General features: G+C 46.7%; 1 protein-coding gene across 1 annotated transcript in view; it reads right to left on the reverse strand.

The window, feature by feature from the left end:
* Plekha5 (pleckstrin homology domain containing A5) overlaps positions 1-14,517 on the reverse strand; it is a 101,501-nt gene extending 86,984 nt beyond the window's left edge. The window contains 3 exon segments of the mRNA XM_048335274.1: positions 11,258-11,315; positions 14,156-14,235; positions 14,346-14,517. Of these exon segments, the coding sequence (XP_048191231.1) occupies positions 11,258-11,315; positions 14,156-14,235; positions 14,346-14,437 (230 nt within the window). The 5' untranslated portion in view covers positions 14,438-14,517.
* Positions 14,518-24,938: the final 10,421 nt, after the last annotated feature.

A 24,938-nucleotide genomic window follows, 5' to 3' on the forward strand; every position in this document is an offset into this window, starting at 1 on the left:
GTGAGACTCTTATCTTCAATAAACTACTCAGAAAAGGCCACAAGTGGCACTGTGGCTGAAGGGGTGGAGTGCTAGTCTTGAGCCAAAAGAAGCTCAGGGACAGTGCCCAGGTCCTGAGTTCAAGCCCCAGGACTGGCATAAACAACAACAACAACAACAACATTGTAAAGGCCTCTGCTAAGACATCCGGCCAGACATCGAAACAAATAAATACCTGCCTATCCATTAATTCAAAGAATGGTTAAGAATGGCAGGCCTGTATACTAATTCATGCAAGAAATAAAAGCCGTGCAAATCCACACAAGACTTAAGGATGGTTAAACTCAGGTGCTACCACACGCATCACTGGGCTAGAACACAGGCTGGCCTCCCATTCGGCTGTGCAGGGACTTACTGGCATAGAAAAGTACTTGGTAATAAACCGTATGTGGCAAAATCACAAAACATTCTGAAGGTGATGATCTGAAATGGCCCTAACAGCTGACCTCACCCCGATTCTTGAAGGAGTTCAGGAGGTGACTGGACTGTTATCTTTGAGGCTTTTTAGGTAGAGCGTTTAGTAGGATGTTGTGTAGTTATGAAGTCAAAACAAACACATGGTATAACCCAATAATTACACCTCTACTAGCAACTTGCTAAAAGTATTTTCACATGACCTAAAAGTTTCTCTCTCTGCCCATTATTAAAGAGCTGAATTTAGAAATTGCTCAAATTTAGGAAATCGGAGGGGAAATCAATGGAAGTAAATATTTGATAGTGGGGGAGTGCTAAGTTGCCTACCTCCTCCCACCCCCCAGCTGCTGATGGTAGTTTGTGAGGCTGACCTCTGGCTACTATTAAAGAGCCGGGTACGAGTGGCTCACGCCTGTCATCCTAGCTACCCAGGAGGCTGAGGTCTGAGGGCTGTGATTCAAAGCCAGCCTGGGAAGGAAAGTCTGTGAGACTCTTAATTTCGAATTAACTACCAGAAAACTGGAAGTGGAGCTGAGGTTCCAAGTGGTAGAGCACGCTAGCCTTGAGCAAAACGGAGCTCAGGGACAGTGCCCAGGTCCTGAGTTCAAACCCCATGAGCAATGAAATTAAAATTAAAGAACAGCACATTGAGGGCAATCCATTTTTTTTATCAGAAATCATATACTTGTCCATGAAGCTGTGTGCATGAAGGGGAAAAGAATGGGCAACACGCATGGGAAAGCAGGAAAGGGACTTCACTTCTGAGTTATTTCCTCCCCTCCTGGTGGAATCACATTCACCAAACTGGAGAATCGGATGACTGGGGAATTAGTGCTAGGCTAGGCACACATCACAGGGGCAGAATATTTAACTTTCAGAAAGAGTCAAAAGCACGAGGCTTCCGAGCAACATGAAGTCCTAGTGTAAGGAGTAAATCACTTCCATGCAATCCGCAAATATCCACTGGGGATCTACTCTGAAAAAAGCTGAAGCTAAAGGACAGGAACTACAGCCAGGATTGCCATTCGTGAAATGTATCTGCAACCTGGAGTACAGAGAAACCAGCAAAAACAAGTGTTTTCTTGAGTCTTAATATACTTTGAGCCACAGTTCCACATCCAGGTTATTTTTGTGGTGGATAATTGAAGATAAGAGTTTCAGGGACTTTTCTGCCCAGGCTGGCTTCAAACTTTGGTCCTCAGATCTCAATCTCCTGAGTAGCTAGAATGACAGGTGTGAACCATAGGGTCCAGCTTTATGCACTTTTTAAAATATGTGAACACTGGTAGCTCACGATTGTAATCCCAGTGACTCAGGAGGCTGAGATTTAAGGATCGTGGTTCAAAGCTAACCCAGGCAAGAAAGTCCATGTGACTCTTATATCCAGAGAACCACCTAAAATCCAGAAGTGGAGCTGTGGCTCAAGTGGTAGAACCTCAGAGGGTTTAAAAAGCTCAGGCACAACAACCCCAGGCCCGGAGGTGAAGTCCAACAACCAAGCAACACAAAACAAAACAAAAGGTAATGCTTATTTCATTAATACAGTCTTGTCTCTTTTTCTCCCTTCCCATTTTTCAAATTGCTCTCATAACTTCTAACCACTGGTAGCCTAAAAGAAATAACGGTCTTTATACAATTACTTAATCCCAATCCTATAGAGGTAAAAACAAGAACGAGAAGGGGACAAAACCTGGGGGCCACCAATCAGCCCCCAATCCCTTCTTAACACCACCATTAAATTTCAAAGGGGGAAGTCACCTTCCCTCCAGCCGGCAGGGCCCGCCTACTGCCTAAGTATCAGCCAATGAGGCCCTGGTGTGGTCATGACCCCGCCCACCTTGTCAGTCCAGTCCCAATCGGCCCCACCCTGGGTTCCCAGGTTTGTTTTCTTTATAGTACTTACCCATTCTAGCACCCTCTGCAGGGTACTTCTGGTTTAGTTTTCTGTCTGACATTCTGTCCCTCGTCATCCGCTCCCCAGACACACAAAGCTCCTGGGTCTCTTTTTTGTTTGTTCCTATCCCCAGATCACTAAAGCACAGGAGTCAAGAAATGTTTTGAAGAGAAACAACTGGAAGGGAGGAGGGCATGTGTGAATGATTAACTAACTGCAAAGCCTTCCGCAGCGGAAATCATCATCAAAACCAGTTGGTTAGGCTGGAAAAGGACAGAACCGGGTCACTCCTCTGGGTTTCCAACCCCACCCCACGTCTTCCTAGGGCTCTGCTTCCGATGGGTGGGTGGTGGGTGATGCTGTTTTATTCTCCATCTGTCAGGTGACTTGGCCTGGGCTCTGTACTCCCTACTCTGAGCATAAGAACCACCGGGAAACAGGAAGTGACTGAGTCTCTAAGTGGTACAGTGCTAACCTTGAGCTAAAGAGCTCAAGGACAGTGCCCAGGCCCTGAGTTCAAGCCCTACAGCCAACAACAACAAGCAGAAAGAATAAATACACACACATATTTGGTAGCATTTATCATGGCCGTTATAGATTAATATTTGCATTTCCTCCCAGTCACTAAGTCAACAAACTGTAAGCTCCTAATGTCTGTTTCATGCACAAAGCCTAAGGCATTTGGTACATAACAAAGAATACATAACAAAGAGTACTTCTCCAGGGTAGTGCTGGTCCACGGCTGGAACTCAGTACCCTTGGGCACTATCCCTTAGCTTTAGACTCAAGGCTAGCAGCTGTACTACTTGAGCCACAACTCCACTTCTGGATTTTTGGTGGTTCACTGGAGATAAGAGTCTCATGGATTTTCCTGCCCAGGCTGGCTTTGAACCGTGATCCTAATGTCTCAGTCGCATGGGTGGCTAGGATGACAGGTGTGAGCCCCCAGCAACAGTATTTGTTGAGTGAATAATTAGTGGGGCAAAGATGCAATTCATGGTTTGAATCTATACAGAGGTAGGTGGATCCTGAAGTAGAGCTGAGACAGGATGGTGGGCAGAGGAAAAGGTTACATTGGCTTGTGTGTGACAGATGGGAGAGAAGAGAATGTTGGATTTTGTGTGTGTGTGTGTGTGTGTGTGTGTGTGTGTGTGAGCAAACTTTTAGCCACCTAAATGAATGCTAGGTCCCGCAAGACAAGCAGCTCCAAACCCAAAGCATCATTAGCTTTATCCCCATACAATGTCAGTCTGTCCCTCCCCTCTATGTCTGTCAGTCTATCTTTCCCTCCCCCCCCACACTAATTCATGTCTAGGGCACCATCATTCTTAGTAGCCATTCAGACCCAAAGAAGTCACCTCTGGCCCTTCTGTCTGTCAGCTTCTGAGCTCAGCAAGATCCGTCCCCCCACCCCCACCCCAGTCCTGGGACTTGAACTCGGGGCCTGGCACTGTTTCTGAGCTTCTTTTTGCTCAAGGCTAGCACTTTTTACCACTTGAGCCACAGCTCCATTTCTGGCCTTTTCTGTCTATGTGGTACTGAGGAGTCGAACCCACGGCTTCATACATGCTAGGCAAGCGCTCTACCACTGAGCCACCTTCTACCCTTAAGGTCTGCGGCCTCCACTGTCAGATCTCTGATCAGTGGCTCCCCTCCCCCGACTCCCAGTCACTAATCTGACTCAAGGGACCAGATCAGAGGTTATGTCAACAGACCCGGTGTGGCTCTCTTTCCGTTCCGGCTTGCCCCTGTCGGGATCCAAGCTGCCTGCGAAAAATATCTCTAAAATCCTTCCCTTTATCCCAGAACACAACTGCATGGGTGTGCCTACGGGGAAAAAATCCTGCCTGTTGCTTGAAGGCAAGACAGTGTCTCCAAACAGCATTCCTAACTCCCTAACCCATCCAGCCCGTTCTTGATGAGCATACACTACAACCAGCAGCCCAAGTTATCTGCTCCCATCAAGCCCTGAGGGTTTCCCCTATCAATCCATCAGAATGCCAGCCATGGCCCCAGGCCTACTCCCTACGGCTTGGGCTACCAAGTCAGTCCATCAGTCCATCTGATCCGGCCCCTTCCCTCCTCCCGGTGATTCCACACATCTAACAAACCCCACTGAGGGATGTCACAGGTACAGGGACTGAGAGCTCAAGCCCAAGGCAGGTACAAAAACCAAAACCAAAAATTCCATTCTAGAATGCATCTGAAACTGTGAATGCAGCTGATAACTGCATGGTATTTATGATACACTGTCCTGTTCTGGCACCACACACTGTACAAATTTGTTTGTATCACATTGGTTCCCTTGCCTTTCTCCTTCCTATGTCTGTTACTTGGACTAGAGGATCCAAAGAAGCTAGGGTAGCATTGTGTGTGTGTGTTGGCCTTCCTCAATTCCTCCAGTGAATGTAAAGGGTGACAAGCCAGGGGTTGGATGTGTGGCTCAGGTGGTAGATTGCCAGCCGTTGAGCGAAAGCACTGAATCAAGACTTTGAGTCCCGGTGCCAGACCACCAAAAAAAAAAGGCAAGCCACAGACTAGTCGACAGCTTTTTGGTTTTTGGCATTTATTAAACAGCTTGTTATAGGAAACCATACATTGTATTTTCTTTTTGCCAGTCCTGGGGCTTGAACTCAGGGCCTGGGCACTGTCCCTGAGCCTCTCTCTGCTCAAGGGTACTGCTCTACCACTTGAGCTACAGCACCACTTCTGGCTTTTTCTGTGTATGTGGTACTGAGGAATCGAACCCAGGGCTTTATGCATGCTAGGCAAACACTCTACCACTAAGCCACCTTCCCAGCCCCTGGAATAATACATTGCTAGTGCCAGGCTACCAATCTGCATAGCAACACAGTGACCTTGAGAGCTTCATTCAGACATCTCATACCCAACAAATTTGCATAAGTGCTTAATATGGATGAAGAATTACACATTGCCATGAATACAATGTCCCTGGATTTTTCCCAAGCATTATATTGCTCTAATAATTAAAAAAATAAAAACCTGCGTATAAAGTACTAAACTCCTAACAATTTTAAATATCAAGAAAAATTAATATCCTCTAATATTCATATGGCAAGTTCTTGGTGCATGTGTATGTCTACTGGGGTTTGAACTCAAGGCCCAGGTGTTGTCCTTTAGCTTTTTTGCTCAAGGCTGATGCTATACCACTTGAGCCACAGCTTCACTTCTGGCTTTTTTAGTGATTAATTAGGAGTTCTTGCAGACTTTCCTGCCTAAGCTGGCTTTGAACCTCAATCCTCAGATCTCAGTCTCGTGGGTAGCTGGGATGACAGGTGTAAGCCTTCAGCTCATGATGCCCAGAATCATATGTGGAACTCTGATTCTCTATAAAGAACTAGAATTTTCTTCCCTCTCTGGCAACCTTCAATGACTTTCATACCAGAAATCCTCTCACTGTAGGTATTTTACAATTCTCAGAACGCGTTCATAGCATTCCAGCTATCAAAAATCAAACCTCATTAGTCCAACTCAAACATTGTTCTATTTGCACATCCAAGAAAAAGTTCAACTTTCAGAACTTATATTTTAAGAAAAGCACAATATGGAGATAGAACCTCACAAACTCGGTATGGTTTTACTAGTATGCAAGATGTGTGGTTTCACCCCTATTTCTGCCATGCAAGTCAACGACCTTTAAAGAATGAAAACCAAGTTTCTAGCTATTTAGGGAGTGTGCTGTTTTCCATTCGCCCAGCACTTGAAGTTAACCAAACCATAGTAAAGCTCAGTGGGGTGAATGACATATCCATTTAAGCTACCTCGCCCGTCTGTCATCAAAGAACCATTAAGCTCCATTTTCAAGGTGGAGCAACCAAGGTCTGTAACTTTCAAGTATAGAAGATTATCTCTGTACTTTATGGGTTAGGATTTGATTTCCAGTGAGAAAATGGGAGTATCTAAAGCTCCACTTTGGGTTAGGAATGTGGTTCAGTGATATAGTGCTTACCTAGTATGCCTGAAGCCCTGGGTTCAATTTCTTAGGACCACATAAACAAAAAAATCCGGAAGTGGTGCTGTGACTCAAGTGGTACAGTGCTAGCTAGCCTCGAGCAAAAGCAGCTCAAGGACAGTGCCTAGGTCCTGAGTTCAAGTCCCAGGACTGATAAACCCCAAACCCTGTGTATATGCATTTACATATACACGTAACAAAATAATCTAGAGGCTGGCTAGCTTTGGGTAAATTGAAAATTTAGTTTTTCCCATTAAAAAAGTATTATATGTATGTATGTACATATGTATATCATTTATAAAAAAAATATAAAGGGGGACTGGGAATGTGGCTCAATGGTGGAGTGCTTGCCTCATATATATGAAGCCCTGGGTTTGATTCCTCAGCACCACATAAATAGAAAAAGCCAGAAGTGGGGCTGTGGATCGAGTGGTAGAGTGCTAGCCTTGAGCAAAAAGAAGCTCAGGGACAGTGCTCAGGCCCTGAGTTCAAGATGGATTAAAGAAGCAGTGTTCACAGGGTGTACAAGGAGGATCTAACTGAAATCTCTAGGACAATGACTCTGTTCAGGACTCTGGTGACTTAGCTCAAGTTATTCTTAGCCTCTGCGGAGCTCAGTGGAGAAGGTATGCATACATGCCCCTTACAAGGAAAGGTAGCCACGGAGAGCAGCAACAGACACAAGTCTGGCTCCTTACAGGGCTTAGAGAGACCAGCATTCAAGCCTGTGAGAAGCTAAGTAAGTAGCTTATATCTTTCATTGTCTTCTTGGTACCTGGTGGTTTTCATCATTTCCTAGAATGCTGTAAATTCCTGGCGCAGAATAAAATTCAAACAAATTCACAAACAGGATGGAAGGTAGAAGGCAGCGCCTGTGGCTTTAGGCTTAAAGACTTTCTCTCCCTTCCCACTCATTGAGACTGAGCCTCAATACCAACATATTCTCTACTGCTAATTTCTTTGTGGCAACTTGCCACCAGTGTCTCTTTTTTTCCAGGAGAGGAATAATTTTAGAGTTCAGTGTACTGCACACTTGACAGGCAAAGCAGAAACAGGTCTGAGAACAACAGATTCAGAACACAGAAGGGCAGCGTGTCCTTCATTGACTTTTTTTCTTTTTCTTTTTGTTGGTGTGGGGCTTGAACTAGGGGCCTGGGTGCTGTCCCTGAGCTCTTTGCTCAAGGCTAGCACTCTTACCACTTTGAGCCACAGTGTCACTTCCAGTTTTTGACTGGTTCATTGGAGATAAGAATCTCAAGGACTTTCCTGCCTGAGCTGGCTTTGAACCACGATCCTCAGTTCTCAGCCTCCTGAGTAGCTAGGACCACAGGTATGATGCCCAGGGACTTAGATTTTCTTGTGCTTGTCTTGAGGCTTGAACTCGAGCTCAGGTGCTGTTCCTAAGCTTTTTGGCTCCCTGTTCGCATTCTACCACTTAAGTCATAGCTCCACTTTCAGCTTTTCGGTGTTAATTGGATAGAAGAGTCTCAAGGACTTGCCTGCCCAAGCTGGCTTCAAACTGTAAACCTCAGATCTCAGCCTCTTAAGTAACTGGGATTATAGGCATGTGCTACTAGTGCCTGGCTTTTCTATCTTCCTTCTTTCTTTCCAGGTGAACCAACTTTAAGGGGCTCACACCATCCCTCCCTCACCAAAGAAACAATCGAAAAACATCCACCAGTATCCATCATTTCCCTACTTCGGGCCACTCTTTCTTCTACTGGAAATATTCTAAATATAGCTCTACGTTCCTGCTGTTTCTCACTGGGCTGTCTTTGTAGAATCTAAGTTCTATAAATTCCTGCAGGCTTGTTTAGTGTGTAGTACTTTTCTTTTATTATTAAGTGCTGGGGAACAAAGGAAGACAATGGCTTTCTAGATTACTTCCCCTATCCTGTAAACATCAGTTTAAGATAAAAACAGTGCCCTTGTATTAGAATAAGAAAGGGTCTCTAATTGTTCCTCACAGTGAAAGGGCCTAGTTTCTAGGATATTACAGCCTTACTTAGGAGTGTCAACAATCTGTGAGGAAAGCAGGCTTTCCTGTAACCCCTCCCATTCAGCAAATCCCGGCTTTGTAAATGGTTCGTTTATATAGAAGAAGCTTAGTGAGCCAGAAAGTTCTGTAGCAGCCCCCATTTCAGAAGGAAGTACTTTTGCAGTGTCAGTTTATGATACCTTTAAACAGGGACCTATGGGTTGCTTTTTCTGAGGAGGGCGACTCCTTGCGTGGACAAGGTGAGTTAATTGTAGCAGGAGGAAGCCAGGCCCCCATTCTGTCCCTGGGTTCCAATATAGAGCCATTCTCCCCGTAAGCACTCCGCCGCCATCTTGGAACCCAGGAGACAGACCACTGGCCAAGCAGCAAAGGCCCTGATTGTAACCAGGCCCCGCCCCACCAATTCTCAAAGGTCAGATGAACTGTGACCACACCCCTGCACACCTTTAACTTCCCTCCTGGACTTCTTCCTTCCACCCCAAAGTCTGTACCTGGGAGATGGCGGATTGTCTGAAGTGCTATCTTCCCATTGTAGCCCAGTGCACATGATAAATCTTACGTCACTGCCCTTCCCCATGTCTCCTTTTCATTACTGGCTATACCGTATGATTAAAACCCACTAAGGTTATCTTTTTTTGTTGCTGTCAGTTGTGGGGCTTGAACTCAGGGCCTGGGCACTGGCCCGTGCTTCTTCACCCAAGGCTGGTGCTCTACCACTTTAGCCACAGTGCCACTTCCGGTTCCCTGGTGCTTCATTGGAGATGAGAGTCTCACAGACTTTCCTGCCCCAGCTGGCTTTGAACTTCCACCCTCAGATCTCAGTCTCCTGAGTAGCTGGGATTACAGGCGTGAGCCACCAGTGCCCCACTAAGATTATCTTTAAAGTAAAATAATTACAACTTTCTTAATGTTGTCCTCATTGTACTGATAGTTTCTTAGGGATGACACTCAAATAAAGTTGGATTTTAAGCCACTGAGAATTAAAGTACCACTTCTATTTGTGTGTGTGTGTGTGTGTGTGTGTGTGTGTGTGTGTGTACTGGGGCTCCAACTCAGGGCAAGCGTGCTGTTGTTGAGTGTTTGTGTTCAAGGGTAGCATTCTACCACTTGAGCTACAGCCCCACTTCTGGCTTTTTTTTTTTTTTGGAAGTTCATGGAAGAGTAGGCTTTGCTGCCCAGGCTGCCTTCAAACCATGAGCCTCAGACATCAGCCTCCTGAGAAGCTAGGATGACAGGTGTGAGCCACCAGAGCCAGGCCCACCATTATTTTTGAAAGATCAGGCTAGACTTACCATCCAGTAGTCAAAATTCACACAGCAGTCTTTTCTCCTGGTATCCACATTACAATCAAAATGGGCAAATATCCCTTCTCCAGCAATACAAACACACTTTATGCCAGGGTGGAAACAGCCACTATAGTGCCAACAACGGCATGACTTCCAAATTAACAGTATAAAAGGAAAAAAAATCCATCAGTCTACAATGTAAAAGCTCTCCATTTTGTGTCTCATGCGTGTGGTTGGCACCTATGTTCACAAGCTAGCACTCCCATTGCCCTGACATTTTATATAAATACCCTTCTAAAACACTTTTTTTTTTTTGGCCAGTCCTGGGGCTTGGACTCAGGGCCTGAGCACTGTCCCTGGCTTCTTTTTGCTCAAGGCTAGCACTCTGCCACTTGAGCCACAGCGCCCCTTCTGGCCATTTTCTGTATATGTGGTGTTGGGGAATTGAACCCAGGGCCTCATGTATACGAGGCAAGCACTCTTGCCACTAGGCCATATCCCCAGCCCTCTAAAACACTTTTAAGAGCCACACATGTAGTTCTCATTTAGTGGAAATGTGGTAGGATGTTACAAATGTCGCTTGGCCAAAATAATTTGCTTGGCCCAATGAAATAAATCCACCTTTACCCAGGCTATCTGTCGTTGCTAGTGAAATATCAAAATCCCCACCAAATGCTCTATTAAAGCATTCCCTTTCAAGACTCAGCTTTACAAAACAGCAACAACAAAAAGTTTAAACAACAAAACAAAGCTCTTAAGTGGTTTCAACTAGATAACACAAAACTACCAGTCTCTTCCCGTAACAGAGTACATTTTTTAAAAAGATATTTCTGACCAGCGTTTCATCTGTATCCAAGTGCTACTAAGGTAAAGTTGAATTAAAAATTAATTCAGTGTTCTAGAAAACGAGTTTTAAGTTTGAGACTGACAGTCCTGTTTCTTTCAAGCTCTAGTGAAAAGTCTTACTCAAGCACAAAAATGCTAATAAAACACGATGAGTTGCGCAGAACTGACCTAAAGTTCACATGTGTATGGGACTATTCAGTAGTCATTGCTATTCCTTCTTGGCAGGTCTGGGAGTTTGAACTCAGAGCTTGAGGCTTGCTAAGCAGGCACTCTACCACCGAGCCAAACCTCCATCCCATGTTTGTTTTGTGTCATTTTTTTGTGTCATTTACTACCTTGACTTAATTTCACTACTTAACAGATTTGATTAAAACACACAAGAACAGGATTCACTTGTAAGAAAGCAAAAAATGACGGTAACGTAACGAGAGAAAGAAAGGCGCATCTCTTAGCATAACCAACCAACCATCAAAACTCTTAAGTACCAAATAGCTAAAGACAAATGACTACAATGCTCTCTCATCAGGAATATATACAGAAGAAGCACCAAAAAAATCTAACCGTGGCCACAAACAATGTAATTTTCAAATCAACGAATCACGTAATACGCGGAAAAAGTAACAGGAAAACCAAGAATGTCATTCTTTTCTGCTCTCCAAATTTCAAAACTACAGGATATAATCAACATTGCATGATTAAAAAAATAAATCTAAAACAACATGGTCAACTCTGGAGAAACCATCAACCAAGATTGAGCACAAAACGTGAATTACCCAGGAGGAGAAAATCAGAATGAAAAGACTCACTTGATATAGTATCTTGCACCTTCAAAAGTGTACGCCTCTTCCCAGCCGGTGGGCAAATCTAAAAAACATATTTATTTATGTTACAATTAGTATCACTTCCAGGGGACAGCAAGGTAAGTTTCAAACCACTTTGTTTTCATGATCAACTATTTTCATTATCAACTACTTTCATTCATGTAGGTTTCTAACTGGGAAAAAACAAGTGCTGACTGGCATAACATTAGTAGCAGATACAATAACCTTTTTGGGAAAGATGATAATTCAAGTTGCAAGATACCAGAAAAGTCCTAACAATATTGAGATGAAATGGCATGATTATACTCATTAGAAACTAATCACCGAATGTGTGAAGGAACTGTAATCTGATTTCCCCAAAAGCAATTGAAAAGTTCTCTAAATACAGGTAAAAAGCCCATCAGTGATTAGCTGGGTGCCAGTGACTCACACTTATAATCCTAGCTACTCAGGAGGCTGAGATCTGAGAAGTACAGTTCAAAGCCAGCTCTGGAAGGAAACCCTTGAGACTCTTTTCTCCAATGAACCACCAGAAAATGGGAAATGGAGCCTGTGGCTCAAAGTGGTAGAGCACTAGCCTTGAGCAAAAAAGCTCAGGGACACTGCCTAGGCCCAGGTCAAGCCCCAGATTGACAAAAGCAAAAGAAAGGAAAAACCAGATTTTTCTCACTGGGTGTCAGTGACTCACATCTGTAAACCCAAGGCCATTCAGGAGGCTGAGATCTGACTATTGTGGTTCAAAGCCAGCCAGGGCAGGAAAGTCCATGAGACTCTCATCTCCAATGAGCCACCAAAAAGCCAGAAGGGGAGGCGTGCCTCAAGTGGTAAGAGTATTAGCCTTGAACAAAATAGAAGGGACACAGTCCAGGCCCTGAGTTCAAGCCTCAGGACTGACACATGCACCCATACCCACACAAAAAAGTCCTGTGGGGCTACCTAAATCCAGATACATGTGATGGTTGAAAGGGAAGAAGACCTAAGTGCTAAGTAAAGGGATAACAAACCTGACCTTATGACATGTGACCTTGCCAACAAATACGGTTGAGAATGTCCAGTGGTATTGCCTTGCTATCTCTTACTTATAATGACCACGGCTCTGGATTTCATCACATGCTCCAAAATAAATAAATAAAAAGTATGTAAGTAAATAAATATCGATGTGTATGTACACAAAGCCTGAGTCCAAACTAACCAAACCAGATTAAAAAAAAAAAAGAGTCTTGTCAAAACCACATCAGAGAAAACAACGTTTTCCCTGGGAAACATGATATTCCATGTGCTGGGGGTCAATGAGGAGGAATATTTGTAATAGGCAAAACTCCAGGCGGCCTGAACTCATGCCATGGGATGGTGATGGGCGTGGATCTTTTATATTCAATGAAATAAATAAAACATGTGACCCACCAAAGGCGGTTGCACGCAACACACCTGCCGGGCGCACAGGGTTAATTAAGAACCATAAGGCTGCATTAGTCAGAAGTGCCCTAAAAAGAAAATTGTAACCTCATCCAGCTTGCTAAGCCAGCCTCCCCCCTTCCCCTTCCCTCCTCCATCTTCCCCCCCCCCACCCCTTTCAAATCTGGACACCTTTTAGTCCCTTTGCTGAACTCTGGGGTTTCAGAGAAGAGGCAGATTGTGCAACTTGGGAAAGAGATCCTCAGAAACTGAGTTGCAGGGTTCTCTCTGTACCCAGGAGCAGGCAGCTCGCTCTTTTTTCTCTCTCTTGCTCTTCCTGCAGGGCCCCAGAAACTGGCCTCACCCCTCCTCTCCTCTCCCCCCACCCCCCAAACTCTCCTCCAGCCTCCGCAGTCACCGAGGCGGGCCGCCCCGGCCGGCCGGAGAACACATGTTCCATCTCAAGACAAACAAGCACCACGCTTGTAAACAAAGAATGACAAAAGCAAGCCGGACCGCGAGCCTTCCAGCAGCTCCACTCACCTCGGCGTTCAAGCAAGCTTCCAGAACCATCTCTGGGTGTCCCTCCAGCCTAGCAACTGGGCCCACATGGAAGTGTGGTTGGGGGGAGAGGTACCCCACGATCGCCCTCCGGGGGGTGAGACTGTGCGCCCCTCGATCGCCCTCAGGGAGAAGTGTGCGCCCCTCGATCGACCTCGCGGGGGGGGGGGGCGGGGGAGAGACGACTGTGTTCCCCTCAATCGTCCTCAGGAAGGGCTATGCGCCCCTTGATCGCGCTCCAGGGCGACTGTGCGCCCCTCGATCGCCCTCTGGGGAAACTGTGCGCCCCTCGGTCCCCTTACTGAAGGTCTGTGCGCCCCTCCATCGCCCTCGGGGGGGAGGAAATTGTGCATCCCTCGATCGCCCTCCGGGAGGTCGGTGCGCCCCAGGATCGCCCCGCGGGAGGTCGGTGCGCCCCGGGATCGCCCTCCCGGTCTGTGGACGCCTGGTGCCGCGGCGGGAAGTGGGGGGGGGGGGGTCTGAGCCCGGATCGCCGGCGGCTGAGGCCGCTCCCCCGCGTGCAGGACACCCGCCCGGCTCTTCCCCCACCCCCCAGCCGGTTCCAGGTATCCGAGCGTCTGCAGGGCCCCCGGGATCCCCCCCCCCCGGGACCCCTCGGGAAGGAGGAGCCCGGCGGCCGGGCGGCCACGCGTGGCCGTGGGGTCGCAGGGTGCAGCGCGTGGGGTGGGGGGAGGGACTTCGGAGGCGGAGCTGGCGGCGGGGTCCGCGGGGGACTCCGGGGCGGAAGCAGACAGCCAGGCTGGGGGCCCCAGATTTCAGCGCGTCCCGGGCGGGGTGGGGGGGGGCGGGATCGGGACGGGAGCGGGCGGTGTCCGCGAGGGCGGCGGGAGCCGAGGCGCCAACCCGGGGTCTCCCCTCTACCCCGGCGCGGCCCTCGGGGGGACCCCCCCATCCCCAGTGCCTTACCTGTGCTTTGCCGCCGGTGTCCGGTGACCACGGCCTCGCCGGTGACCGGGTGCAGCCAGGTGGTGCTCTTGGCCTCCTCGCTGCGGGGGACACGGGGACCGGGCGTGAGCGGGGCGCGGGCGAAGGGCGAGCGCCCCGCACCCCGGACCCCGCACCCCCGGCCCGCGCCCCGCACCCCCCCCATCCTCACTTGATGAAGAAGACGCGGCCGCCCCTGGTGATCCCGTACGTCCAGGAGCGGGGCAGGGAGCAGATCCACTCCAGGTTCAGGTCCGCCGCCATGTCTGCTCCCGGGCCGCCGCCGCCGCCGCCGCTGCCTTCTCCGCAGCCGCCCAGGGAGGAGGCGGCGAGCGAGCGCGGCCCGAGCGCCCCGCCCGGCCCGGCCCCGCGAGCCCTACCCCCGCGGGCGCCGCCTGCCCTGCCGCCCCGGCCCGCTCCAACCCGCGTCGCCGCCCCTCAGCATCGTCCCCAGGCCGCCGACCGGCCGCCCCGCCGCGCTCGGGGGATGGGCGACGCCGCCGCGCCGCGCCAGTCCGCACGCCCGCCCGCTCGCTCGCCTGCCTGCCCGGCCGCAGGCGCCGCCCCCCGCACCGCCCCGCTTCCCGCCCAACGCAGGCCCCGCCTCCCGAGAAGGGCCCGCCCACCCCAGGCTCCACCCCAGGCTCCACCCCCGCGTCCGGCCACCTCAGATTTCGCCCCGCCCGCCTCAGGCCACGCCCCCAAGGGAGACCCCGCTCGCTTCCCAGGCTCCGCCCCCGCGTAGAACCCTGCCTGCGCGTAGGCCACGCCCACCCTCAAGCTCCTCCCCCTCCCACCTCCGGCCACCTCAGACCCCGCCCTGCTCGCGCTCAGGCCCCACCCCCTGGCCCCGCCCGCGCGCAGGCTCCTCCCTCGCGTCTGGCTACCTCAGACCGCCCCCACACCCCACCCGTGGCCCGGCCTCTCCCTGCGCTCCGCCCATTCTCAATCTGTCCACGCCCCTCCCGCTGACAGGCCCTTCCCAGCGTCCATTCGCCAGATTCTCTCTACGCCCCGCCCACATTCTCGAGCCTAACCTCCTCGCATATTCCCCCCCCCCCCCCCCCCCCCCCGCTGTCTCCGTGCCCCGCCTACTGGCAGAGCCCCTCCAAGACCCGCCCTCCGGCAGGACCGCCCCTTCACGCCCCGCCCACCAGCTAGCTTTCTTCACGCCCCGCCCACTCACAGCCCCCCCCCCCCGCGTTCCGCCCACTGGCCGTCCTCCTTCACGCCCCTCCCAATCGCAAGCCTCTCTTCTCGCCCCGCCCCCGCAAGGCCCCGCCCCTGGCAGGCCCCGCCCCGCCAGCGCACGTTCCTGACCCTTTCCCCGGGTCTCCCTTTGTTGGCTGCAGAGGTGCTGTGGGTGCGCCGGAGATTTGATCCCCTGTCTTGATCTCTTGCGGGCCTTGGAAGCTGTTGTGGGGAAACGAGATCGTTCGCATCTGTAGAGCCTTCTAGAACAGCTGCTTTTTGTCAAAGCGTGTGGTGTGCGCGGTGTGTGGATGGTTGACCAAGATACCCGTAAGATCAGCCTTTCACAAAAGGTTCTGTTCTTTTCCTGGGCCACCCTTAGGTCCTGGGGAGGTTTGTGCCATAATCAACCTTTCCCCTCTTCCCTTTAGAGAGCAGATCTGCTACCTGTCCAGCAAAAGCCTGAAGTGGAGCTGTGGCTCAAGTGGTAGAAGACTAGCCTTGAACAACAAAGCCTAAGGGACAATGCCCAGGCCTGGTGTGCAAGCCCCAGAACCTACACACACACACACACACATTACATTAGCAATAGAAACTAATAGATCCTACTTTAAATGTGACTTACAGAACCGAAGGTGATTTTGCTCAGGGTCGTGGTAATCATAAATGAATGGTCAAGCCTGCATTCAATCTGGCTCTGAGGATTTAACCAATCAATCAATCAAAATAAATATTGATTGAATAAATCAATCAATAAATACTCCATTCCTATCCCCAGTTTTCTGAACAAAAGCAGACTTCCCTACCTTGAAGATCCTGAAAATGACACATGTTTTCTTCTCATGGGCAGAAGCTAGATCTAAAATACCCCGGGGCAGGATGAATGATCCAGAACTCCAGGCATTCAATCACCGGGACACCCAAGGAGGATGCTCTTAGGGGAGGGACACAAGGGCACAAGGCCTCTGGGCCTCTCATCAGATAAAATCATCTTTATCCAATGGGCTCTGGGAGATGGAGAGGCTTTTTCCTTGCTGTTATTCTTATTTTCTTTACTCTTCATCTTGTATATCCATTTATCTGCCTTTAGGAGGGTAAGAAGGGGTGAAGAAATGGAGGGACACAGGGTGAACAAAGGCAGCCGTGGTCCACACTGGAGACAATGTGGAAAATGAACTCGACAACTTGTGGGTGGGGACGGGAGGGGAAAACTGGGAGAGAGCGAGGGAAAGGGGGGACAAGGTCCAAAAAGAAATGTGCTCATGACCTGACTTATGGAACTGTCACCCCTCTGTCCATCACCTTTATCATAACAATTAAAAAGAAAAAAAAACAATAATGATAATAAAAAGATCTAGGAGGTTCATGCCTTTAATTCTAGCTGAGGCTAAGGACCAAGGTTCGAAGCCAACCCAGGCAGGAAAGTCCATAAGACTCTATTCTCCAATGAACCACCAAAAAACAAACAAACAAAATTTAAAAAGTAAAAATAAAAACAGCTGGAAGTGGAGCTCTGATAGGAAAAAGCTACAAGCAAATGGAAGGCCCATAGCTTCAACCCTCCATTTCTGGCAATCAATCAATAAATAATAAAGATCTTAGCATCGCTCAAGAGTTGTTCTAGCCTGGCCTTTTCTCAGCAGAGTGGACTTGTTTTGTGCATCTTGCCAGTCAGATGACTCATTCCAACAGCACACAGAATTCCACAATAATTGTCCTGTTTGCTATTCTGATAGCACCTTACATTCTGAGCAGTTTGGGCTGTATTGTGGACAGCATTATCTCATTCATCTTCCCAGGAATTCAAATAGGCCCATAATCTTTCTCCACATGGAAGGTTGGGAAAGCAGAGAAAAAGGGGAAATGATCTTTGGCCAAAGCTATCGCCAGCAAGTCAGAAATAGGAGGTGGGTGAATGGGGATTTTCACTGGATTCAAATCCCCGAAGGCCATTCTGTCTTTGGTGGAAAAAACAACAACAGAATATGGAGACTCTAATTGCCTCTATAATTTTCCTAACCATCTGCATACACAAGAGAAAACCCCAAAACATCACTTTTTGTTTTCTCCTTTGCATTCTGCTCTTTCATTTTACAATACTTTTTACTACTTGACATCTTGTCTCGTGCCCCAGTCTCTGGAATATATGGCTTTTTTTTCTTTTTTTTTTTTTCAAATCAATGAATAACTAGCAGGAAATGTTCATCAGTAATACCAGTGGCCGGTGGCTATAGAACAAGAAAAATGAAGAGCTGTTAACTTAATGTGCTAGCATTACCATTTTAAAAATCTTTTGAATATCACCACTACTTAAGAAAACCAGTATCTGTTTGTTCAGCTGTGGGTATTTCAATGTTTACATAATGATTGAGAAGTCTATGCATTGACCATATTCTGTGGTGAGTTTTTTTTTTTTAGCTCTGAATCTTGATTTTATAAGATTAATCCCTCAAGGCATGTTTGCATATTTTAAACAAGCAATAGAGAGTGACTGAAACATGAATATCTTGGGCTAGGCATAAATGGCTTACGCCAGTCATCCCAACCACTCAGGAGGCTGAGATCTGAAGATCCTGACTAGAAACCAGCCTGGGTAGAAAAGTCTGTGACACTCTCATCTCTAATTAAGCACCAAAAACAAAAACTAAAAAGACTTGGAAGTAGAGCTATGGTTCAAGTGGTTCAAGCTAGCCTTGAGCACCAGAGCTCTAAGTAGCTAGGATTATAGACTCAAGCCACTACACCTAGCTAAAAATTATTTTTCTGAAGCTCTTTTAAGAATGGCCAGACACCTCATCTATCCTGAACAACAGGTCTCAAGATATCATGAAGACATTTGCACATCCATGTTTATCACTGCACAATTCACAATAGCCAAAATATGGAAACAACCCAGATGTCCCACTACAGGTGAATGGATTAAAAAAATGTGGTACCTGTACACAATGGAATACTACATAGCGATTAGAAATGATAAAATATTGGTATTCACAGGGAAATGGTCTGAACTTGAACAAATAATGTTGAGCGAAACAAGCATAGAACACAAGAGAACAAAGGGGCATGGTTTCCTTGATATATGACTGTTAAGGGAGGGAGGAGGACAGTAGAGACCAGGTCTGCCAAACAACAAACTTCTTTTCAAATGGTATTTCCACATGTTTGGGTCAGCGACTTTACATTATGTATCAAAAACCAAACAACTACTAAACATAAAAAGATCTAGAATAGACCTATCAGTGGATCACAATAGCTCAACATATAAGACGAGGAAAAGCAAAAACAACTCCAAGAGAAGGACACGGGAGGATTCTATTGTTGACATTATCTTTAAAGTTCTAGATGAATTTCCTGTGGCATACCCTACACGCTTACTGTATGTGATTTTGGCACACTGGATAGTGTATATATGCCTACCTGATCTAGGGAAGGGAAAGAAAAATGAGGGTGTAAGATATCACAAGAAATGTATTCACTGCCTCATTATGTAACTGTACCCCCTTTGCACAACACCTTGTCAATAAAATTTAATTTAAAAAAAAAAAGAATGGCCAGACCTGCTTTAGGTTATAATTGTATATAGGTTTTCATCTTCAGGTAGGTGCAGAATTGTATCTCCTTATCACTGGATCTCCATAACTTTGAGTCAGCGTCTGCATCGTTAGTGAATTTAATTTTCTATCCAATACCTTGGTTTCCCAATGGAATTATTCCCTGTCACATTTTTGCATTTTATCACCCTGTATTTTATTTCAGTACAACTCACACCGAAACTCATATCCAACTTCTGCCTTTTATAGTAGTTTTTCATATTTCTATTCTCTCTATTCAATTTCTTATTTCATGAACTGCCTTTTGGAGAAAAAAAGTATTATATGTTGATAGCCAGAGATGCTTCAAAAATAAAAGCAAAAGAGAAAGAGAGAGATTTAAAATGTGCTGAGCATTTGCCTGGTGCTGGTGACTCATGCTTGTAATCCCAGCTCCTTAGGTGGCTGAGAACTGAGGGTCCCCATTTGAAGCCAGCCTGGGCAGGAAAATTGGTGAGACTCTTTACTTTCCATGAACCAGAAAAAAAAAAAAAGAAAGAAAAGCTAGGAATAGAACTGTAATTCAAGTGGTAGAGCGTTAGCCTTGAGCACCAAAGCTCAGGGACAGCACCCAGGTCCTGAGTTCAAGCCCCAGGACTGGCACCAAAGATAAAAAGAAACTAAAACGAAACATCCAAAGTTGGGTGCTTCCATTACTTGGGGCCTGTGCTAGAAGTCCAAATGGCAGAGTTAGGGAGTATCAGAGAGGATCAGCCGTTCCCAACATAACCAGGAGGCAGCGAAGGAAGAATAGACATCCATCAGCCAGCTCCAATGACCTAAATACCTCTCGTATGTTCACCTTGGAGACAAAGCTTTTAGTATGGGGTTAGCCCAAGCACACATAGCACTTGGCCTCAACCCAAGGGTTAAATGAAGGACATTGCTAGGATTTTGCACATGACACCATACTTTTCTAACTTTTCTAAGTAGATTATTATTTGTGTGTGGGTTTGGGGGACTTGTGGGACTTGAACTCAGGGCCTGGGTGCTATCACTGAGCTTCTTTTGCTCAAGGCTGGTGCTCTACCACTTTGAGCCACAGTTCCATTCTGGTTTTCTGGTAGTTCATTGGAGAGAAGAGTCTCTTGGACATTCCTGCCCAGGCTGGCTTTGAACCACGATCCTCAGATCTCAGCCTCCTCAGTAGCTGAATGACAAGCTTGAGCTCCCAGTACCTGGCTAGATTATTCTATTTTAATAGCTTAAAAAAACACTTTCTCCCTGTGGCCATTTCTAAATTTAAAAAAGTTCTACATCTATATGTTTGTATACATTTGCTTTTATAAAAAAAAACACAGTTGCCTGCATTTCTGATTCAATGTTGGATTCAGTTCCGTACAGTTATATAAATAATAACCTAAAATAAAGATATCTGTGGTTAATTATAACATAAAGAGCAAATTAAGGGGGACAAATGTAATGGAAATGCAAATTTTTACATTACCATAGGCACATGTCTTATGCATCGTTCATATCTAACAATATTTAGTAATTGAATGAATCATAAAATAACAGTGCACAGTTCTGGGTAAAGACACAAAGACTTTCACAAAGCTCTTCTATTTTAGAAACATTTTTTCTTAAAAACAAAACAAAACCCACCAAGGTCCTGTAAATTCAGAATTGTCAGTGTTTTCTCATCTGAAGAGCATTTGTGCTTGACCGAAGCAACATTGAGGAAAAGGTTATGAATAATGACAATGGGAAATGTGAACAGGTTTAATATGGGAAGGGCTGAGAGAATGCATCACAACAGCTCCAATTTTGCTCCTTTGATGGTGAGGTCTGGGCTTGCAGAGGGAAGAACAGAAGCTGACTTGTGGAGGAACACCCCTTCTTCTTTTGTGCCCATTCTGGGACTTGAACTCAGGTCCTTGTGCTCCTACTTGGATATTTTGCTCAAGTTTGGAGCTCTACCACTGGAGTTAAACCTCGCTCCAAATTTTTGCTGGTTCATTGGAGTTGAGTCTCATGGACTTTCCTGCCCAGGCTGGCTTTGAACTGTGATTCTTAGATCTCAGCCTCCTGAGTAGCTGGTATTACAGGCGTGAGCTACTGGTTCCCGCCTTAGGTCAGTCTTTGCCTTTGGATAACTATGTGAGAAGTTGAGAAATGGAGCAGCAGGCTGGGCACAGTGGCTCATGCCTGCAATCCCAGCAACTCGAAAGTCTGAGATCTGAGGATCGTGGTTCGAAGCCTGCCCAAGACAGAAAAAGAATCCAGACTCCTATCTCCAATGAATCACCAAAAAGCCAGAAACAGAGCTGTGGTCCAAGTGGTAGAGCACAAAAGATCAGAGCCAGCACCCAGACCTTGAGTTCAAGTCCCAGGATTGGCCCCAAAACAAACCACAACAAACAATAATTTTGAAATGCTTCCACACTATTTTGATTTATTATATCACGGCTCTGTTTTTAATTAAATGTCTTCAGATATAGCAAAGACCACTAGACTCAGAGATCTAAACGTTCTAGCATGTTGAAGGAGCTTGAACTGCTCAGATATAAATGTTTTCGAATAGAGATGGCATTTCTCTCTACAGTGGAAGAGAAGGAAAGAAAGGTAATGTAGATTACTTATCATTTGCATGCTGTTCTCATCTCTGGGCAGATTGCTGATTTTGTTTTGTTTTTCCCTTTAGTCCATCATTTATTTCAGTAATGATTATTCAAAAATAAATCTGCACGAGCATTTGTTCCCTTCTGATAGATTGTGTAGGAGAATTGTCCTGATGCTTGGTGGGCCATGCTGACGAGTTGTTTTAGAAGCAGCTTAAGTTGAAAGAAGAAAAAGGGAGGAGGGGTTGGGAAGGTGGCTTAGTGGTAGAGTGCTTGCCTAGCATGCATGAAGCCCTGGGTTCGATTCCTCAGCACCACATACACAGAAAAAGCCAGAAGTGGTGCTGTGCCCCAAGTGGTAGAGTGCTAGCCTTGAGCAAAAGAATCTCAGAGACAGTGCTCAGGCCCTGAGTTCAAATCCCAGGACACACACACACACACACACACACACACACACACACACCACACACACGTGAACCTTCCAGTTGTATTTTCTCTTCCTTGCTCTATTTCATGATGAAACCTGGGACTCTATGACCAGATGCATGGCTTCCTACGTTTCTTTCTTCTTCTGAGAGAACGAGGCAGACAAGGGTCCCAAACTTGTGTTCCCTAGAGATTCCCATGCCAGAAAAAGTCACCATGCTCACGTAGTTGGTAGTTGGAGACTGGGTTCACAGCTCAGCCCAAGTTTATTCTCCTGTATCTTGCACGTGCTATTGGCTTTGTAGAACTCCATTCCATGGCGAGTGTGGAAATGTTCCTCTCTCTTTTTGTTTCCCAGGTCTTCATTTCTAAAATGCAAACAGCCCTCAGTGTGAATGTCACCTTCAGCCCATTTGCAGGAAGGTGTGAGTGTCATTTGAAGTCATTTATTCCTTCACAGGAACTCAGGGAGGGAGCTGAGAATAGAGTCTAGGAGGAGAGGGGAAGGAAGGAAGGAAGGAAGGAAGGAAGGAAGGAAGGAAGGAAGGAAGGAAGGAAGGAAGGAAGGAAGGAAGGAAGGGCCACAAAACTGAAATTGTCCAGTCCCTGCAGCCTGACCTGGCCCTTATGTGATGTTGACCCTGGGGACAACATTCTAGAATAGTCCCGATGGAAAGCACATAAACCAATGAACAGAAATGGCTACTGAAACTAGGCACAGCAAGGGTTTGAACTCAGGGCCTGGGCGCTGTCCTTGAACTTCTTTTCCTCAAGGCTGGTGCTGTACCACTTGAGCCACAGCACCACTTCTGCCCTTTTTTGGTGGTTCATTGGAGAGAAGAGGCTCATGAACTTTCTTTCCCAGGCTGGCTTTGAACTGTGATCCTCAGATCTCTGTTTCTTGGGTAGCAGGATTACAGGTATGAGCCAACCAGTGCCTGGCTCTTTTTGGTTGTTGATGGTGTTTTTTTTTTTTATTAGGATGTACTGAGGTTTGAACTCAGGCCCTCAAGTTCAGAGAATCTCTACCCTTTGAGCCACGCTTCCAGTCTGCTTGTGCTTTGAGTTCTTTTTTTTTTTTTTTTTTTTTTTTTTTTTTTTTTTTTTGGCCAGTCCTGGGCCTTGGACTCAGGGCCTGAGCACTGTCCCTGGCTTCTTCCCGCTCAAGGCTAGCACTCTGCCACTTGAGCCACAGCGCCGCTTCTGGCCGTTTTCTGTATATGTGGTGCTGGGGAATCGAACCTAGGGCCTCGTGTATCCGAGGCAGGCACTTTTGCCACTAGGCTATATCGCCAGCCCGTGCTTTGAGTTCTTTTGAGATAAAGTCTTGATTTCTATTTTATTTTTGGTGGGGGAAGCTGACCTTGAACCACAAGACTTTGGATCTCAGCCTTCTGCACGGCCGGGATTACAGGTGTGAGCCACTTTGCTTGTCTTTACTATATTCTTTAGATGATGATTTAAACCTTTGGTCAGGGGGCTGGGAATGTGGCCTAGTGGTAGAGTGCGTGCCTTGTATATACAAAGCCTTGGGTTCAATTCCTCAGCAACACATATACAGAAAAAAGCCGGAAGTGGCACTGTGGCTCAAGTGATAGAGTGCTAGCCTTGAGCAAAAAGAAGCCAAGGGACAGTGCTCACCCTGAGTTCAAGCCCAAGACTGACAAAAACAAAAAACCAACATAAACCTTTGGTCAGGTGTTTTAATGTACAATGGCAGCTTGTGGCCTTTTATTTACTACCTTCATGTCCATTATGGGACAAAAAGCATCTGTCTTATCAATATCTAGAGCAGTTCTACCATGCATCACATTACCGTAAGGGGCAGAGCAGCTGGGCATTGGTGGCTCACGCCTGTCATCCCAGCTACTCAAGAGGCTAAGATCTGAAGATCACGGTTCAAAGCCAGCCTGGGCAGGAAAGTCGGTGAGACTCTTTATCTCCAAAGAACCACCAGAAAACCGGAAGTGGCGCTATGGTTCTAGTGGTAGAGCGCCAGCCTTGAGTGACAGAGCTCAGGGACAGCACCCAGGCCCTGAATTCAAGCCCCACGACTGACAAATGAAAAAGAGGCAGAGCATTGTGGGAGAAGGGAATTGAACTTGGATCATGTAACCTGGGCTTGAAGCTACAAGGTGGAGGTTTAACTTCTGGCTCTACTTGCTACTTCCTGTTATACCTGGGGTGTGAGGTATTTGGTAATCTCTTTTATTCATGGTTTCTGCAAAGCAGATTAATTAGGGCTGTCCCAGCTACCTACCAGGGTCAGTGATCGAGTGAAATGATGGATGTGAAAGTGTTGAGCAAGCTGTCATGTCACAAACAAGATTCTCCTTATGATGGCTGTCTGGTGAAAGATACATATCAACCCTACAGGTATCTAAGGACAAAATCATTACCGCTCCGTAAGTATTTATCATCATGTGGAAGTTTAACCTATAAAGACAGGATAGGAAATCTCCTGAAATTGTTCCTCTACATGCCACCAATAAAGACAAATTAAATCATAGTATTTTAATGCATATATACATACACACATTCTTATATAGATACATACATGTATATAATACATATAGATACACGTATCTATAATACATGTACATCTGTACATATTTATACATATATTATATGTGTATATGTATCATATATTATATGCACATGTATGTATTATATACACATATATGCATATATACATGTAGATATAAATATACACACATATATACACATATACCCATTTGTATGTATATAACACATATACATGTATGTGTGTGTTTGTGCCAGTCCTGGGGCTTAAACTCAGGGCCTGGGTGCTTTCCTGAGCTCTTTTGCTTAAGGCTAGTGCTCTACCACCTGAGCCACAGCGCCACTTCTGTTTTTTTGGGTAGTTCATTGGAGATAAGAGTCTCATGGACTTTCCTACCTGTTCTGGCTTTGAACCCTGATCCTTAGATCTCAGCCTCCTGAGTAGTTAGGACTTTAGAGCCACTACTGTCCAAC

Source organism: Perognathus longimembris, chromosome 27 (assembly GCF_023159225.1).
Source record: "Perognathus longimembris pacificus isolate PPM17 chromosome 27, ASM2315922v1, whole genome shotgun sequence".
Taxonomy (NCBI): domain Eukaryota; kingdom Metazoa; phylum Chordata; class Mammalia; order Rodentia; family Heteromyidae; genus Perognathus; species Perognathus longimembris.